The sequence below is a fragment of the Aquarana catesbeiana genome, linkage group LG05 (genome assembly GCF_042186555.1).
Source record: "Aquarana catesbeiana isolate 2022-GZ linkage group LG05, ASM4218655v1, whole genome shotgun sequence".
NCBI classification, from domain to species: Eukaryota; Metazoa; Chordata; class Amphibia; order Anura; family Ranidae; genus Aquarana; species Aquarana catesbeiana.
Window position 1 is genome coordinate 33,060,204 of NC_133328.1, and position 19,199 is coordinate 33,079,402.

The following is a 19,199-nucleotide window of genomic DNA, read 5'->3' on the forward strand; positions in this document are numbered from 1 at the left end:
GAGAGAAGAAGCGGCTGTCAGCTAAAAATCTATACAAAGGAGATCGGTGTTCACAGCTGTTCCCCGCCACACTGATCATTCCTGGGAGATCGGGAGGCGCTTGTGGGTGTGCGGGAGCCGCCTCAGAAATGTGGGAGACTCCTGCACCTTGCGGGAGACTTGGGATGTCTATACACCTAAGAATCACTTTTTCAAATGTTTTTGCGCTTTTTTTGGAGCAGAATTGCATGTTTTTGCAGCTTTCTGGAGGCGGTTTTTCAGGCGTTTGTAACTAAAAGGTGTCGGGTGCAGCTGAAAAAGAAGCAGAGAGCTGCTGTTTGAGCAGAATATAAAACGCTTGCGAAAAACGCTAGAAAAAAAGCTCTCCATTCTGCCTGAAAAGTAGCTCCTGTACTTTTTTTGAGCGACGGGCGTTTTGCTGCAAACGACAGGACGCTCAGATGTGAACGAGGACCATTGAAAACAATAGGTTTTTTCGCTTGTTGAGCGTTTTTGAGTTACCAAATTCTCAAAAGTGAACGGGACCTAAAGGAAATTTCTCCGTCCTCGGTCAGTTTTCTCTGCAAAATCAATTTTGACAAAATCGCTAATGGAAACAAAAGCTTTTAATACCTTAACACACACCAGTATGTTTTTCACAATCCTAATCCCTTTCTTACATTTTAAAATAATCAAAAAAAAAAAATCAGCCTGTCGCTTTAAGGGTTAAAGGGCTTTTTTTTTTACACATTGTCCTCGCTCTGCGCCGCGCCTTACGGAATAAGCCTGTTAAAGACAACGACATGAAATGCGCGGCTCAGGGCCTGTTCAGCATGCTAAAGAAGATCGCCGTGCATTCCCCTCTTACCTTGGCTTTCAGCTTCTTAATCTCAGCTTCAGTGACGGCATGTTTAATCTGTAGCTGTAAAATAAAATAAAAAAATAAAATGAATAAAAAAAAAAAAAATGAAGAGAAGGATATAAGAGGATCACAAATTGAGCAAAGGCTTTTGGTGCTTGGAAAGCTTGCACGCTGGATTTGCAGCAGAAGGCCGACAAGGAAAGCTGCAGTGCAGTAGGCTGTAAATTTTAATGTCTTACTGCAAAAAAGGGAAAAAAAAAAAAAGATTGTTTGGCTGCTACAGATGAGAGCGCTGCCCTGAGCCTGCCATGTCAGATGGAAATGTGTCGGTATTGAACGACATCCATCCTGACACAATGAGACGAAACGACAACATAAACATCCCCCTGCGACGGGCGCTCACAGTGACTCATCCCTTACATAACACATCATAAAACGCGGCTCCCAGTTAACGGTTTCTTCACTGCGGTGGCAGCCCCCAGAGGGGACTGGAGACCCCGGGGCTAATGAGGAACCACATATCCCAGCACACCCTGGAAAAGGTGTGTCAGGCCATGCTGGGACTTGTCATTCCTTAAAGTGGCTGTAAACCATTACATATACCCAGAGAAGTGACTGTCCTCAGGTGATACACAGAGATGAAACAAATCCTCCTACATAAGTTGTACTTGTTTATCTGCCTGTCTTCTCTTCTCTACATACATTCCAGATTTTATAAAGCTTGTCTGAGCTGTCAGAAAACAGGGAGCGGAGAGCTGAAGTTACACTCTGCAGGGCTCAGTTAGGAGAGCTTTGAGAGCTGATTGGAGGGAAGGGACACACCCCCCCCCCCCTTCACACAGCACAAAGGAACGGAGCTGAGGCTGTCAATCACAGACTGTGTACTGGAGATCCTTCCCTGTCACCTTTGTTAGAGATACAAGGAGGTTAGTGTTAGGGATACAAGGAGGTTAGTGTTGGGGTTACAGGGAGGGTTAGTGCTCGATTTAGTGTTAGGGATACAAGGAAAGTTAGCATTCGTGTTACAGAGAGGATTAGTGTTAGGGTTATGGGGGTTAATGTTAGAATTAAAGGGAGGGCTAGTGTAAGGGTTACATGGAGAATTAGTGTAGGGGTTGTAAGCAAGAGTACTGTTAGGGTCACAGGGAAGGTTAGTGTTACAAGGAGTGTTAGTTTTAGGGTTACATGGAGGGTTAGTGTTAGGGTTACAAGGAGGGTTATTATTAGAGTTACAGGGAGGATTATTGTTAGGGTTACAGGGAGGTTTGGTGCTAGGTACATGGAGGGTTATTATTAGAGTTACAGGAAAGGTTATTGTTAGGGTTACATGGAGGGTTAGTGTTAGGGTTACAGGGAGGGTTATTGTTAGGGTTACAGGGAGGTTTGGTGTTAGGGTTACAGGGAGGTTTGGTGTTAGGGTTACAGGGAGGGTTATTATTAGAGTTACAGGAATGGTTATTGTTAGGGTTACATGGAGGGTTAGTGTTAGGGTTACAGGGAGAGTTAGTGTTAGGGTTACAGGGGGGGTTATTGTTAGGGTTACATGGAGGGTTAGTGTTAGGGTTACAGGGAGGGTTAGTGTTAGGGTTATAGGGAGGGTTAGCGTTAGGGTTACAGGGAGGGTCAGTGTTAGGGTTACAGGGAGGTTCGATGTTAGGGTTACAGGAAGGGTTATTGTTAGGGTTACAGGGAGGGTTAGTGTTAGGGTTACAGGGAGGGTTAGTGTTAGGGTTACAGGGAGAGTTAGTGTTAGGGTTATAGGGAGAGTTAGTGTTAGGGTTACAGGGAGGGTTAGTTTTAGGGTTACATAGAGGGTTAGTGTTAGGGTTACAGGGAGGGTTAGTGTTAGGGTTACAGGGAGGGTTAGTGTTAGGGTTACAGGGAGAGTTAGTGTTAGGGTTACAGGGAGGGTTAGTTTTAGGGTTACATAGAGGGTTAGTGTTAGGGTTACAGGGAGGGTTAGTGTTAGGGTTACAGGGAGGGTTAGTGTTAGGGTTACAGGGAGAGTTAGTGTTAGGGTTACAGGGAGGGTTAGTTTTAGGGTTACATAGAGGGTTAGTGTTAGGGTTACAGGGAGGGTTAGTGTTAGGGTTACAGGGAGTGTTAGTGTTAGGGTTACAGGGAGGGTTAGTGTTAGGGTTACAGGGAGGGTTAGTTTTAGGGTTACAGGGAGGGTTAGTTTTAGGGTTACATGGCTGGGTTAGTGTTAGGGTTACATGGCTGGGTTAGTGTTAGGGTTACATAGAGGGTTAGTTTTAGGCTAGAGGGGGGTTAATGTGAGGGCTGGAGTTAGTGTCACAGGGATAGACAGCATTTGAATATAAGGAGGGTTAGTGCGAGGGTCTCCGGCAGGGCTAGTGTTAGGATTACAGGAAGGCTTAGTGTTAGGGTCACATGTAGAGTTGGTGTTAGGGATACAGGGATTCTGCACTGAAAATGCTGATCACTGAAAGCCAATGTTACTGTATATTTCAGCATACGTAATAACATTTAAAAAGAGAACAAATGCTGGAACATACAAGCCATTACAGCTACACAGGAAGATCTGAGCCATAAACTCCTTTCAGCAACGATCTAATGCACAGTCTTAGCTGACGATCCATTAGGCCTCTGAGCTATTCTTACCCCTCGATTTGTTCTGCGTTTTTTCAGAGAAGGAAGCTCTGTAATTTGTATGCGTGTGCTGTCGGAGAGAACTTGATAATTATAGTATTTATATGTACTTTCCTATTGAACAATACTTAGGAACAGAGTGAAAACTCTCTTGTAGATAATCCTGCTTTGTGAGAAATTTATGGTGAGCCGATGCGGGGGACTAAGTCCCATTTCACATTTGACATTTCACAGACATGGACTCCGGTACAGAGTTATAACGCTCCCCGTGGTTTTATTTAAAGGAAACCTTTCATGAGAGGGCAATGCAGGCAACCCTGGCCAATCTCCTACATTACATTCACTCTAAAATCGAATTTTAAAAGCAAACAAAATTTTAATTTTTGTACAAAGTGCATCAAGTCATAGAATGTAAGGAGAATTTTCATACTATTTTTATGGATATGCATTCCAAAATCTATTAGTGTACAGCCAGCTTAAAGCGGACCTTCAGTCATTTTTTCATCTTTCCATCTATTAAATCTTCTGCCCTTGTTGTTTTAACTTTGGATAGTATAAAAAAAAAGGATACCATCCAAATAGGTCATATAGGTTGCCACCATCCCTGATATAAGGAAAAAAGGATAACCCCTCAAAAGATTGGTGGGACTTTAAAGGCAACGGAGTAATAAAAAACTATTTTATTGGTACAAATATACAAATATACAAAAATATAATGATGTTCACATATGACAGAGGAACATAAAAATTATGAAAATACTGGTGTGAGTTTCGAATGTATATTCGTGCAGTCTTCCACCTGGGCCTACGCGTTTCGGGACTGAATAGAAAGTCCCTTCATCAAGGGCAACTTGTAGGGAGAATCACACCAAGCATATTCAATAAAAGAAGCTCACTGCCAAGTCCCGGAGGCAAATCTGTCGTATACACCCCAAAAAAAGGGAGAGTAGGGCATATGGCTGGCCCCTCCTTATCCACACTGGTCCCCCCGTATGACGCCAAACAAGCGAGGCTCAACAGGGAAGGGTTGGAACCCAACGGGGTATCCCAATAATGGCACAAAGTCTCAAGATTGGCAAAGAAGGATAAAGCAAAAGCCAGAGCGTCCAAGGGAGACAAAAAGAGCACCCCTATGCAGATAAGTAGCTCCAATGGTTCATAGTAAGTAGATGGCTTCACAAGAAAACAAGGTCTTGCGAGAACGGGAGCTGTATCTCAATGTGCTTCAGGGACTCATGCTCATAAAACCGAATGGAGCCGCCACCGAGCAGGACAATTGTTGTTTGTTGTTTGTTGGGTTCCATCTAGTTCGTATTTCATCCAAGATAGTACCAACCCTCCCCTGTTATCCTTTTTTCCTAACTTTGGATAGTAAAACATTTTTTTCTGCCAGTAAATCCCTTATACAGCCCACTTCTTGTTTCTTGTATGGTAAAAAGCCTAGACTTGTGACATCATGCACAGCTCTCTCTCTCACTCTTGTGAGAATTTGCCAGAAAGGGATGGGGAATGAGTCATAAGAGGGCCAATGAGCGCTGCAGAGCAGGAGGCGTGCCTCTGTGTGTCTGTGTAAATCCAGGAAGTGAACAGGCAGCAGCTTCAGCTACTCACAGTTAAAATGGATGCAGCCAGACTCAGTGGAGGGAGATTTCTGCAGCCTATTTGGCAAGTACAGAATCACAGTGTAAATAAAATAATATGCAAAGTGGTTGGAGGGAAGCTTCAGAATGGCAAAGATGTTATATTACAAATTATGTGAGCACAGAAGGTTTTTCACCTTAATGCATTCTATGCATTAAAAACCAAGGAGAACGGTGAAAAACCACGAGGGTTTACAACTCCTTTAAGCAATGCTCTTTCCTGCAACTTGGTTCCCCCATCAACACGTTCAGTGTTGATGGGGGAATCCCTCCCACAGAGCTTCTGCATTCTGACAGCTGAAAGTAGTTTCCCCACCGTCAGAATACAATGATCAATTCTGGCTGCTATAGCTGCTGGCAGTGTTCAAACCAGAAAAAGACAGGCTGGTTGTACTAAAGTCTATCAAGCAGAAAAGGGGACTTCCTCTCTGGGGCAGCTGCCAACGGAACAGTTGTCCTGATTGTAAGATTTCCCCTTACCCCTTGTTCTAGTGGCAACTCTAAAAGTTCGGATTTCCCATCACTTTCTGTCCCCACCAGGACAGATTTAGAAGAGTGAGACACAGAGAGCGATCAAAACCTGACAAAGAGTTCTAACCATTCCATACTCTATCCAAAACTAGTTAAAAAATTGGTTATTTATACATTTTAAACCATTACTGACCACTCAGCTATTGAAAATAAGACCATTCTACGTAAATTACCTCTTTAAATTTGTGAGCCAGCTTTGCCGCATCCACATCAGAGGAGAACATTTCATCCCCTTCCGGAAGATCAAAAACTTCAATGGCCATTTCTCTTCCTGGAATTACTGGACCAACATCTTCATCATCTTCATCCGTGGCGTACTCTCCTGTCTGGGATTAAAACGTGACAATGATTACCATCACGTGACCTCCCCCAATGATACTCAGAGAAGTGATAATGCGACCTATCAAGGTCGGGATGGGTAGGGATTGCCGGAACTCTATCTCCGGTCGTGTCTATCCAAATCCCCACATAGGCCAACGCTCAACTCCCAGTATTCAACTGGTGAGTGTACTAGCAATATTTTGCTACTTATTTAGTTTTTCTCTACTATTTTCTGAACTGTTTCTCTCTTTTACCCTCCTCTCTCTGCTTTTTCTGCTGGTCTCTTACCCCCCCCCCCCTTTCTCCCAATCCCCCCCATTATGGAGGTTATTAATGTGATCTCGCTTAACACCAAAGGACTTAACGTCCCGGAGAAAAGGCGAATGCTATTACAGGACCTACATCACCTCAAAGCGGATGTAGCCTTCATTCAGAGATGACAAATTGCCCATCTTCAAGAACAGAGCCTTCCTGATAGCTTATCACTCAACCAACTTGGCAACAAAAACATGGAGGGTGTCTATACTCATCGCCAGTAAGATGCCATGGACCTGCCTGGACACTGCTCTAGACCCTACAGGTCATTTCTTTGTTCTTAAAAAAGGCATGATGGGTGGTGTCAAGGTGACCTTGGTGAATCTGTATGTCCCAAATAGTAACCAAGATGCCTTCCTATTCCTAGGGAGGGTGATCGGGAACCTAATGGACTTCTCCGAAGGACAGCTGATTTTAGGAGGTGACTTTAATGTCCCCTTGATCCCCTCTGAAGATACCTTCTACTTCCATGGACATGGACATTCACTGTATTGTTTATTTAAGCACAAGAGACTCCATTTTGTTCTCATTGTTAAAATGTGTTCTGTAACCTTCACCTAACACACAGACACATCTTCTACTAGAAGCTCTCTCTCTCTCTCTCTGTCCCCCCCCCCCCCTCAAGGTTTTACTTTTGCAATTGTTCTATTCGCTAGCTTTTAATAATATATTTCTATTTGTTAGCTTTTAATAACATATTTATATTCGTACGTTTTTAATAACATCTCAAACCACCCCTTTCTTATCTATGTATAAAATAACATGTAATAATACATTTTGACAATGAACGGACATTTTAAACACAGTGATTGAGTCCTGTGAATCTGTTCCTGCAGCTGCAGTATTAAGTTTGTTTTAGAGTTCCAATCAGAAATAATTCCATAACAGCAATGACATGACAGACTGCGACCTCGGTATTGTTTGGGAGGCACACAAAGCGGTCATTCGTGGTGTGCTTATTTAACATGACTTGGGAATCAAGAAACAACACTTCAAACAGTTAAATTCACTATTAGAAGACTTACGAGGTATAGAAGCTTGTCATAAACAGACACTGTCTCCTGCTCTAGAGATGGAACTTCTCACCCGACGAACACAAATTAATGACTTATTGCAAGCCAAAGCGGCACTGCAGATTTGTAAGAAAATATCATACGAATCTGGTAACAAATGTGGCAAACTGCTGGCTAGGTCTCTTAGAGAACAGAGGCTGGCGACATAGATACCCCATCTACTACCGCCAAAAGGGACCAAAGTTACCAAACCACAAGACATTGCCTGGGAATTTCAGAAATTTGACATCTTCCTGTATAATCTAGACAAGACACCCTCACCACAGGAACGTATATACTCTTACTTGGCTTCCTCTCATATGCACCAACTGCCGTCTTTGGCACAAGAGGCTCTGGAAGACCCTATTACGCTAGAAGAACTTCAGGGAGCAATAGGGGCAACTAAGCCTGGGAAAGTACCCCGCCCTGATGGGCTCACCATCCATTATTACAAAACACTCCTACCCTCTCTTGGCCCCTTTATGGCTAAACTGTTTAACACAGTTGGATCCACCTCTTCTTTCCCAGTAGACACCCTGCAAACCCACATAGCAGTGATCCTGAAGGAGGGGAAAGACCAGACATCGTGTGGGAATTATAGGACGATCTCGCTGCTCAATATCGACCTAAAAATTTTTACTAAGATATTAGCGACTAGAATCCAACAACACCTCCCACATTTAATTTAATTCGATCAAATAGGGTTTGTACCTACCCTTGAGGCTAGAGACAATACCACCAAGGTACTTAACCTGCTCCACATAGTGAACAAATCCCGGACCCGAAGTGTGTTTCTGAGCACAGACGCCGAGAAGGCCTTTGACAGGGTGAACTGGGACTTCAACCTCACGGTCCTGCAACACATAGGGTTCGGCACCAACGTGCGCCAGTGGAGCTCATCAATCTACACGCATCCTACAGCCCGAGTTCGGGCCAATGGGGTCCTGTCAGATCCTTTCCAAATTACTAATGGGACGCGACAAGGATTCCCACTGCCCCCCCTCCTCTTCGCCCTGTCACTGGAACCCTTTTTGTGCACCATACATAGGAACCCGGAAATAACTGGCATAAAAGTTGGAAGCACCCAACATAAGGTCTCGGCCTACGCTGATGACATGCTGTTTTCCCTCTGAACCCTGTGATCTCCCTACCAAATCTCTTTAAAGAGTTCGAGACATATGGAGCGCTCTCCAATCTTAAAATTAACTGTCTAAAATCAGAAGCCATGAGACTCAATATTCCACAGCCACTTCTTTCATAACTCTGGACAAGTTTTTCCCACAAATAGAGCTTTCTTTTGGTGGTATTTGATCAACTCTGCATTTTTTTTTTTTTTTGCGCTATAAACAAAAAAAAACCAACAAATTTGAAAAATAAAAAAACAATATTTTTTACTTTTTGCTATAATGAGTATATCCCCACCCCCAAAAAAAATCTTCATCAGTTTAGGCTAATATGTATTCTTCTAAATATTTTTGGTAAAAAAAAAATAAAAATCGCAATAAGCGTTTATTGATTGCTTTGCACAAAAGTTATAGCGCCTACAAAATAGGTAATAGATTTATGGCATTTTTTTTTTTTTTTACTAGTAATGGCGGTGATTAGCGATTTTTAGCTGGACTGCGACATTGCGGCAGACAGATCGGACCCTTTTGACACTTTTTTGGGGCCACTGACATTTATACAGAGATCAGTGCTATAGAAATGCACTGATTACTGTATAAATGACAATGGCAGGGAAGGGGTTAACACTGGGGGGCGATCAAGGGGTTAAATGTGTTCCCTAGGGAGGTGTTTCTAACTGTGGGGGGGATGGGGCTGACTGGAGGAGGAGACAGATGGCTGTTCCTAATCACTAGGAACAGCAGATCACTCTCTCCTCCCCTGTCAGAACGGGGATCTGTTTGTGGATCAAAATTTGGCCGGTCCCTTTGTGATGTTTGGGAGGGGGCTGTGGAGTAATGCTTGTACTGTGTTCACAGTTCTACATTATCAGCTGTAAACTAGATTTGAACACTGTCTGTCCTAACAAAGGGCTACAAACTTTGAAACCGTCTTCATGTATTGTATGTTAATGAGGGATAGCTCAGTCTGTGTGGGGACAAAGACACTGATACCGTCCAGAAATTCTTTGGATTGGCCATGACATCTTCTCCTTTGAAAAGTCTAAAACAGCCTTTCTCAACTTTTCCAACACGGAGGAACCCTTGAAATAACTTTCAAGGAACCCCTGTTACAAATGACTATTTCTTCAACTCATGATACATTAGTGTGATGGTCAGTGGGAAGAATGCTCTTTAAGCCCTGTACACACGGGCCAAATGTCGGGAGACAATGGCCGGTTAATAAAATGGGAACATTGGGAGGAATTTACTGCCTTACAGATAGATAGAAAGATCAATGGTGTCAGTGGAAACTTATTTGAGAGGCAGAAACTGCTCATTGCTCAAGGAACCTCTAGCAACACGGAGAGGAACCTTAGGGTTTCACTGAACCCTGGTTGAGAAACCCTGTTCTAAAAGGTAAGAAATATTATTTTTTATATATTTTTTTAATGTATACTGTGTGAATAGAAATGTGTAACAACACATTGTGGGGTTTTTCTCAAATTTGTGAAAGTGGAAATATGCTTTAAAGCATGGGTGCTCAACCTGTGGCCCTCAGGATACATGACTTATGACTCATAACCACATAGTCTGTTGACTCTTATAACCTCACGCTGAATGTGTCTTAGTGGTCACGGACCTGTATAACCATATATTGCTGACTTGTCTAATCATATATTTTATATCAATATATTCCTTTACTAACAACTCCCCCTTCCCTCTTTTGATTGGAAAGCTGAACCAAATATAAGCTGTATACACACCCAATAAAGCAGACATCTTTTGAACTCACTTCTTGCATCACGTGTTCATTGAGGTGTCTCACGGTTCCGGGGGCTTCGGTGGTCTGCTGTTTTAACCCTTGGGTGGTCCATCACGTACCTGAAGTACCTGTTTAACCCTTCACAGCTGTTGTGGAACTACAAGCCCCATCATGCCTCTGCCATTGGGAGTCATGCTTGTAACTGTCAGCCTTGCAATACATCATGGGACTTGTAGTTTTGCAAAAGATGGAGGGCCACAGGTTGAGCACGCCTGCTTTAAAGTGTTACTAAATCCACAACAGTAAAATAAGTCTGTATATGCAGTAAAGCATGCTTGTTATACTCACTGTGGAACCTAAGGGGTTAATCCTCTGCATTGTGTAAAAAGGCTGTTTGATCCTGTCTTCTCTGATCCTCCCCTTCATCCACTGTCTCCAATCCATCTGCTGATAGTACAGAGCCTTAGGGGCACTCTGCACATGCTCATTTGGTGTGTATTGCTAGAGAGTTTTTTTTTTTCTTGGGAGGGTGAATGTGATCAGCACAGGGCCAATCAGCACTGTCCAGAGAGAGGGTCAGGGGTCCTGCAGCCTTCTAGGACAGTCAGAGAACAATGAAAACTCCTCCTACAAGCTTTAACTACTTCCCTACCGGGCACTTACACCCCCTTCCTGCCCAGGCCATTTTTCAGCTTTCAACGCTCTCGCACTTTGAATGACAATTGCACAGTCATGCTACACTGTACCCAAACAAATTTTTTATCATTTTCTTCACACAAATAGAGCTTTCTTTTGGTTGTATTTAATCACTGCTGGGTTTTTTATTTTTTACAAAAAAAAAAAAGACCAAAAATTTTTTTAAAAAAATGTTTTTTTACTTTTTTCTGTCAGTAAATTTTGTAACTAAGTAATTTTTCTCCTTCACTGATGTGCGCTGATGAGATGGCACTGATAGGCTGAACTGGTGGGCATTGATGAGGTGGCACCTATGGGCACTGATGAGGCGGAACTTATGGGCACTGATTAGGTGGCACTGATATGTGGCACTGATGAGCACTGATAGGTGGCACTGATGGGCACTAATAGATGGCACTGGTGGGCACTGATAGGCAGCACGGATAGGCGGCATGGATAGGTGGTACTGTTGGGCACTGATGGGCATTGATGGGTCGCACTGATGGGCATTGATCAACAACAGTGATGGGCACTGATGGGCAGCACTGATAGGCGACATTGATTGCCAGCACTGACTGGCATAGCTAATGGGCACTGATTGGTGGCACTTGTGGGCACTGATTGCTGCCACTGGTGGGCACTGATTGCTGGCAATGGTGGGCACTGTATGGTGACACCGTATTGTTATATTGTAATCAGGGCACTTGATGATCAGTGCCCTGATTACATTCCTAGATGTCCCCCTGCTTGGAGATGCCGTTGATCGGCTCTCCTCGCCACACACTCTGTCAGTGTGAGACGAGGAGCGCCGATTACGGCACTTCCTTGTTTACATGTGACCGGCTGTAATTGGACACAGCCGATCGCATGGTTAAAGAGCCGCGGACGCGGCTCTTTACAGAGATCGGGGTTGCTAGGACACGGCGCAGCCTCGATCGCCTCGCTGCGCCCCCCCCCCCCCGCGGGCGCGCGAGAGCGGCCTTTCATTTGACGGTGGGTGGGCGGCAAGCAGTTAACCAGTGCTTGGCCAGACACTGATAGAAGTCACAAGACTGCTATATATTGCTGATGAGAAAAAGTATTTAGCGGTTTATATTTACTAAATTAATTGCATTTCCATGTTCTGTGTACTGTGGGAGAACAGATATAGTGAGTGCAAGCTCCTGGGTTTAGTAACACTGTAAAAAAAGGCAGAAAAGTAAAAGACTCAATTCAACCATGACTTTTGGATCCCAACTAAAATTTATTGTGAACATAATGCATTTAACTACCTAAAGCTTCAAGCTATTTCCCTTCTTTTTTGCAGCAGCATCTAGAAGCTAAAATGGATAAAACCTAAAGCAATGATAATAAAGTATATAAAGATACAATAAAAAGATAACTAAAATACAAAAAAAAAAAATGGAGGAGTGCTCTGAGTTCATCTTGTTCTCCTGTACGTTTCATCCCCAGAGGGCAGAGCTATGAAATGTATCCTTTTTAGAACATATCAGCCACAACAATAATGAGCACATGGGGGGCTCGGAACACCGTGTCTCTCACCGAACACACGCTCACAGCCCAAATAAATACGTGTTAATTATTTGTGAGGATGAAAAGAGCCTTTTCAGATGTTAACAGCTTGATTGCTGCTGGTGGGAGAGTATAATGGTCATGATGACAAAGCAGTAACTGGAGTTATTGTAAGACATATAAAAACTAAAAGTACATTATAAAGCCAAAACTTTTTTTTTTTTTAGTTTTGGGTGGTTATAGTTACAAGGCTCACTGTTTATTTTTCTAAAATAATAAACATATAATATTTACCTGCTCTGTGCAATGGTTTTGCACACAGCAGTCCCAATCCTCCTTTTCTGGGGACCCTTGTCAACGCTTCTGGCTCCTCCCTCCTTCGAGTACCACCACTAGCAAGTCATTTGCTGGGGGGGAGGGGGGTACTCATGGGGGCTCTGTCCCAAGCAGCACTGTGTGCTTCTATTGACAAACATAGTGTGGCTTGGCCCTGCCCCCTGCTCCCTTGTCAATGAATTTGATTGAAAGCTGTGGGAGCCAATGACTGCTCTCACACAGTCCAAAAAGGAGGGAGAGAGAGAGAGAGAGAGCCACGCCTAGGTTTGCCACTTTTTCTTCAAGCCAAACCCAAACAATTTAGCGGTGCACAGTAACATTTTTTGTTTTAGGATACACTATAGGAATGTAACAGACCTGGGACACCTTTGGGCACTCCAAAGAGAAAAGCAATGCTAAGCACATAGTGCCTCCTAACCCTCCTGTCAAGCCCTGTTCCAAGCCACATTCCTGTCTGAATAATGTGTCAGGGTTTCAGGTGGACTGAAACCCGGACACATTATTCAAAACCTAGACTGTCCGGGTGAATCCGGGGCAGGTGGCAACCCTAGCCGCGCTGCTGCTCTCGTGCATAGTGCTGGACCGAGATCGGGCTTACGTAAATATTTAAGGGGGGGGCTGTGGGGGCATCTACACCTAATAGATTTTTCAGCTTAATGCAGAGAATACATTATGGTTTAAAAAAAAAAACTTTAGCCTTTAGAACCACTTTAATTTCCTAGTTTTTTTTTTTTTTTTTTTCTGCTACCTGTGTCCCATTGCAGAGAATAGGCCTGACTTTCTGTCCCAAAGACATTGCAGGAAATAAGTGATAAATGAAGGGCCTCCTCTTTCTTTGGCGTTTGTTCCCACTCGCAGATTTCTTCATTATTCCAGTTCTGGTGACAGTTCAAATTTTTGGAGAAAAAGTTTTTGTGCAAAATTTTGTGTTCGGATCACTTTTCAAAAATCATTTCACAGCCTGGGAGGAATCACTGTATTGCCTCCTCACCGCCTGCTTTAACCTTTTTGAATGCCACATCAGGGTGCCACAACCGCATGCAATGCACATGGTTGTAGGGCAGTTGCAGGGTACCCCGATTTAGTTAAATGGCTTGCATTAAGGGGGGATCATTTTTGCAATGTTGCAATGCAAAGCAGCGAGGCTGTGCCATATGTGCTCCAGACAGGAAGTGATGTCACCCGGCTCTGCGTCACTTGCTCACGTGACATCTATCCCTGAAGAAGTGATGTTACTCCTGGTCCCAGAGCCAAAACAGGGGAATGGGTTTCTAGCTGTGCATATGCTGTAATAGAGCTTGTGACTCTTTTTATACTTGTGAGTGCATTTTACTATACTTTAATTGCCCTTTGAATAAATTTATTGCACTATGGAGCGATTTTTCTCTTCTGCCAAGTATCATCCATGACCAGTGGTAGCTGCATGATCAGCATTCAAAGGGACCTGCAGTTTCTCTCCTACCTTGGGAGCAGGATTTGCAGTAATCTGTAGATTGGACAACCCATTTACTGGAACAAGCGCATTTAGACCTGTATATTTAATTAGGTTCAGGCTGCATGCACACTAATGTTTTTTAAGCTCCTAGAAGCTGTTATATTAGCATTTATTTTTCTGCTCCTAGAAGTTCAATAGTGTTATCCTATGGGGTTGATTTACTAAGTGCAGTTGCCCTCTGCAAGTGTAGTAGTTCCAGAGCTTAGTAAATGAGTTAAGTCTTCACTCTGCCAAGAGTACCCAATCACGTACAAGGAAAATAAAAAAAAACTGAATTTTTGCTTGCACATGATTGGATGGTGGAAATCAGCTGAGCTTCTGCTCAGTCACTAAGCTCTGGAGCAACTGCACTTGCAAAGTGCACAGTCTTTTTGCCTTTAGTAAATCAACCCCTATGTGTCCATGCACACTACTTTAGGCTATTAGCATTTTTTGAGCTTCAGCGTATAGAAGCAAAAAAAAAAAAAAATGTTTTTGTAGAGTTTCTTGGAGCATTTTTCCAGCAGAAACGCTTCTAAACGCTATTTTTTTAGCTTTTTTTCCCTTTTACTGCAAAAACACTAATAAAATGCTAACGCTCCTAAACGCTGTTAAAACGCTACTACAAAAAACTATTACCGATGTTTTTTTATCCAGCGTTTATTTTGTAGCTAAAGTGTGCACGGAGCCTTAAACTGGAGGTGAGCGAGCATTCTATGTGGTGGTTGAAGCACTTATGTACTATAAGTAGATCACAGGCAAGAGCACGCATGATTGTGACGTTTTTTTGTAAGGATTACTATTATATGATTTATGTTGAAATTATCATTACATTGTTTGTGTGGATCATTATCTTGTGATTTATGCTGGACATTAATTTTTGGAATTATTTCGGACTTTCATATGTATTATTTGGACTAAATCGAGTATCATAATGGTATCAAATATGTTATACTTTTTTTTTTGTTTGTTTTATTTCGTTGAGGTCATTAGGATAGATAGAGGGGTGTGCACAACACTATTTATTCACTTTTTATTAATAATTTACTATATAATAAGGTATTATATTAATAATTATTTATTTAATGAATATATTAATTAACAATAATTTCTATAATGCCATAATATTAATACTAATAAACTGACAAACTTTCCTTTAAAAAGTGAACTTTTATTAGAGGTAATAAACAGTTATTTTTTATGTTTATATTACACAGTGCTTCAACAAACAAACACAAAACAACACAAAAAATACAGTGGAACCTCGGATTACGAGCATAATCCATTCCAGGAGTATGCTCGTGATCCAAAGTACTCGCATATCAAAGCAAATTTTCCCATTGAAGTCAATGGAAAAGAAAATAATTAGTTCTGCATTGACTTCAATGGGATGCAATACCGCATGCGGCCAGAGGCGGGGGGCACCGGAGAGCCTCAGAAACGGCCGAAAAGGCCCGAGCACACTTTGGCTGACCTCGGCAAATCTCGGAATAACTCCGTTCACTAGCCTTTCCGAAGTTTGCTAAGGTCAGCCAAACTGTCCTCGGGTCTTTCCGTGCATTTCCAAACGCCGCTGTTCTGCTCCGGCGCCCCCCACCTCAGGCCAAAAGCGGTACTGCACAATGCTTTTGGCCTGAATCCTGCTTGTTTTGCGAGACAACACTCGCAAACCGAGTTAGGATTTTTAGAAATACAGTGCTCGTTTGGCGAAACGCTCGTTGACCGCGTTACTCGCAAACCGAGGTTCCACTGTACGTTAAAGTGTTACTAAACCCAGTAATATGAAAATAGTTCATCTGCCCCCGCCCCCCACAGTGCCCACAGCTTATAAATCTTCTTTTTACATTTGAAATCTTGCCACTATATACCTTTTTTGGATCACTTGTATACCACGGTTACATGATAAACTGCACAGTTTCTCCAGTGCTGACAGTTCAGGTAAGAGGAGATTTCCACTACAGCCTGTATACACGCCCACATGTGTGATGTCAATATCATGTGACCTGGCTAGCTCTGATCAACAAGTAAATGTTCTCTCCAGCATAAAAGACACAACTGAGCCTTTCCCAGATAGACAGTGCAGGAGGGAAGGATCTGTGCATACAGGATAAAACAGCCTTTTTACACAATGCAGAGGATTAACCCCTTAAGTTCCACAGTGAGTATAACACGCATGCTATGCTGCATATACAGACAGATTTTACTGTTGTGGGTTTAGTAACACTTTAAATAAGGGAGACAGAAGATAATTATTGAGTGTCTGTTAGGAGACTACCTGGTCTACAAAATCTGTAGGCCATCTTCAGAAACAGAAAAATAATGTTCAGTTGTTATATTTGGAGACGCTACAGAAACATTTAGTTCCTTAAAGGTTTGGATGATAAATGGAAGTAAAAGCATGCAGCGAGCAGAGGCGTTCTAGCAGAAGATTGCTCCCTGTGCCATACTCTGCCTGCCACAGAATTCTGATTGGAGTGCAAGACACGGAGCTCCTTCTAATTAGAATTCCGTCCGCAGCTTCTGTGTAATTTGATTATCTGCTGCAGGAAATATTTATTACTTGTATTTATATTAGTGACAGGCTCTAGAGATTTAATAGCCTGTTTTATGAAAGCAAAGGCAGCTCATCAGGGGAAATTTGAGTCAGGACTTCACAGCGCTCAGGGTACACTGCCTTGGGGTGTATTTCGGGTGGCCTGACCTAAATTTCTTTGTGTCTACACAATAAAAATGAGGCATAAGATACAAATAACACAAGGCCTAGTCTCTTAGGTTAAAGGACAAACTCAGCCCTTCCCTCCCTATCTCCCTGACCCAACCATTTTCAAGCAGAGTTCCATAGAAACCTAGGGTTCCTCAAGAGGTGGCTAGGGATTCCTTGAGCTGTGGCTGATAGACCTACCATTTTCATGGTGCCTACAGCAGTTCTAGTGCCAATGCCACTTGGCATGACACCAATAATATCTGTAAAAAAAGGCAATCTGACCACTACCCAATGAATTGTTTTTTTTAAGGGTTTCCCCGACACCTGAAAATTATTTCAAGGGTTCCACTGGTGAAAAAAAGGTTGAGAATGGCTGTCCTAACCTAACCCCTATCCACAAGTTTACTTGCCTCCAGTGTTTGCAAAAAAATGCTCCTCGGCACTAGCCATGCCAGCATTGTAACGCCCTATACTTTTGAATGGGGTCATACCCATAACATGTCTAGTGTAGGAGTATAGCCCCAATTATGTCTATGGAGACCTGCTGCAAAGGTGTGGCCAGCACTAGATAAATTTCAGTACAGAGGAGGGAATGCACATGAGATAGACACCACTGTCATGGAGTGGGAGGTGTCTTGGTTAGATTAGGTTAGCAGGGCTAGGAAAAGTGGGTCGGCCTCTATATGTTTCTTTTTAAATATTAATTTAACGCTGATGGGGACCCTGATGTAAGGAGGGACTTTAATGGGGACCATGATGAAAGAGGAGGGTTCTGATGGGGACCCTGATGTAAGGAGAGACCCTGATGTAAGAGGGGACTCTGATGGGGTCCCTGATGAAAGGGGGGATTCTGATGGGGTCCCTGATGTAAATAAGTATGTTATCTTTAACCACTGGCCATACCCTCTAGGTGCATTATATAGGCAAAAGTTTGTTGACACCTAACATCACACTTATAGGAGCTTGATGGACATTCCATTCAAAAAAGCATGGGCATTAATATGGAGCTGGCCCCTCTTCACAGCTATAACAGCCTCCACTCTTCTGGGAAGGCTTCCCACATGATTTTGGAGTGAGCATCTGTGAGGTCAGATACAGATGTTGGATGAGAAGACCTGGCTCACAAAAGTCTTGCAATTCATCCCAAAGGTGTTCAGTAGGGTTAAATTCAGGGTTCTGTGCAGGACACTTGAGTTCCTTCTAACTAAAGGTATCAAACCATGTCTTTATGTCAAGTATTTCTTGCTGTTGTAATGTGCTAATCTAAATAGAGCCTCCCAGTGTTCTACCCACATCCATGGACTCTATTTCTATTGATGCTTGGCTTTTGGAGTGTCTATTGGGTTTTGTGCCCATTCAGCCAAAACAACATTTGTGAGGTCGGGTATTGATGTTGGATGAGAAGACCTGGCTTACAATCATTGTACCAATTCACCCCAATGGTGTTCAGTGAGGTTGAGGTCAGCACACTCAAGTTCCACCACACCAAACTCATCCAACCATGGGGTTGACTTGATTTAATAAAACTGGAGAGTGCAAAATCTGGTGCAGTTGTGCATATAAACCAATCAGCTTCCAGTTAATTGAACAAGCTGAAGCTGATTGGCTACTTTGCACAGCTGCAGTAGATTTTACACTCTCCAGTTTTAGTAAATCAACCCCCATGTCTTTATAGAGCTGGCTTTGTACACAGGGGGACAGTCATGCTGGAACAGAAAAAAAAACCTTCAACAAACTATTGCCACATGGATAGTAATGTACAATTATCGAAAACAGTGCTGGGACAAGGGGGGGGCAGGAGGGGCGGCTGCCCTGGGCACTGTGGTATCATGTGAGGTTCAGGGGCACCACAAGGAGATTGGGGGGAGAGGATTTGTGTTGGGAGGGGGAATTTAGGGAGCGGATGGTGGTAAGAATTGTTCTAGTAGATTAAATTTGGGGAGTGATGATTTTGGGGGGGATTTGTGTTTTGGAGGGGGATGGGGAAGAGGATTTATGTTAGGAGGGGGGACTTGGGGGGTTGTGCTAAAAAAGATAATATGGTAGAAAGGGGAGGGGATTTGTGCTAGGAGGGATTTTTTTTTTGGGAGGGGGGATTGTGCTATAAGGGATGATTAGGGGGCATTTGTGCTAGGATGGGGGATTAGGGGAGGGGAGTTTGTGCTGGGAGGGAGGGATTTGAAGTGGGGGGGAAAAAATTTGTGCTAGGAGGGGGAAATTATTTTTTTGGGGGGGGGATTTGTGATTGGGGCATATGGGGAGAGAAAGGATTTAAGCTGGGGAGGATGGGGAGGGGCAAAGATTTGTGCTGGGAGGG

The 19,199-nt window shown here is 43.1% G+C and overlaps 1 protein-coding gene across 2 annotated transcripts in view; it reads right to left on the reverse strand.

Moving 5' to 3' along the window:
• The window catches only part of PPP1R9A (protein phosphatase 1 regulatory subunit 9A), a 342,676-nt gene that overhangs the window by 105,301 nt on the left and 218,176 nt on the right, over positions 1-19,199 (reverse strand). For both annotated transcript variants that reach the window (XM_073629582.1, XM_073629581.1), the window contains exons 7-8: positions 5,799-5,951; positions 848-901 (exon numbers count right to left, since the gene is read on the reverse strand). In XM_073629582.1, coding sequence (XP_073485683.1) covers positions 848-901; positions 5,799-5,951 — 207 coding nt within the window. The remainder of the gene's footprint in view (positions 1-847; positions 902-5,798; positions 5,952-19,199) is intronic.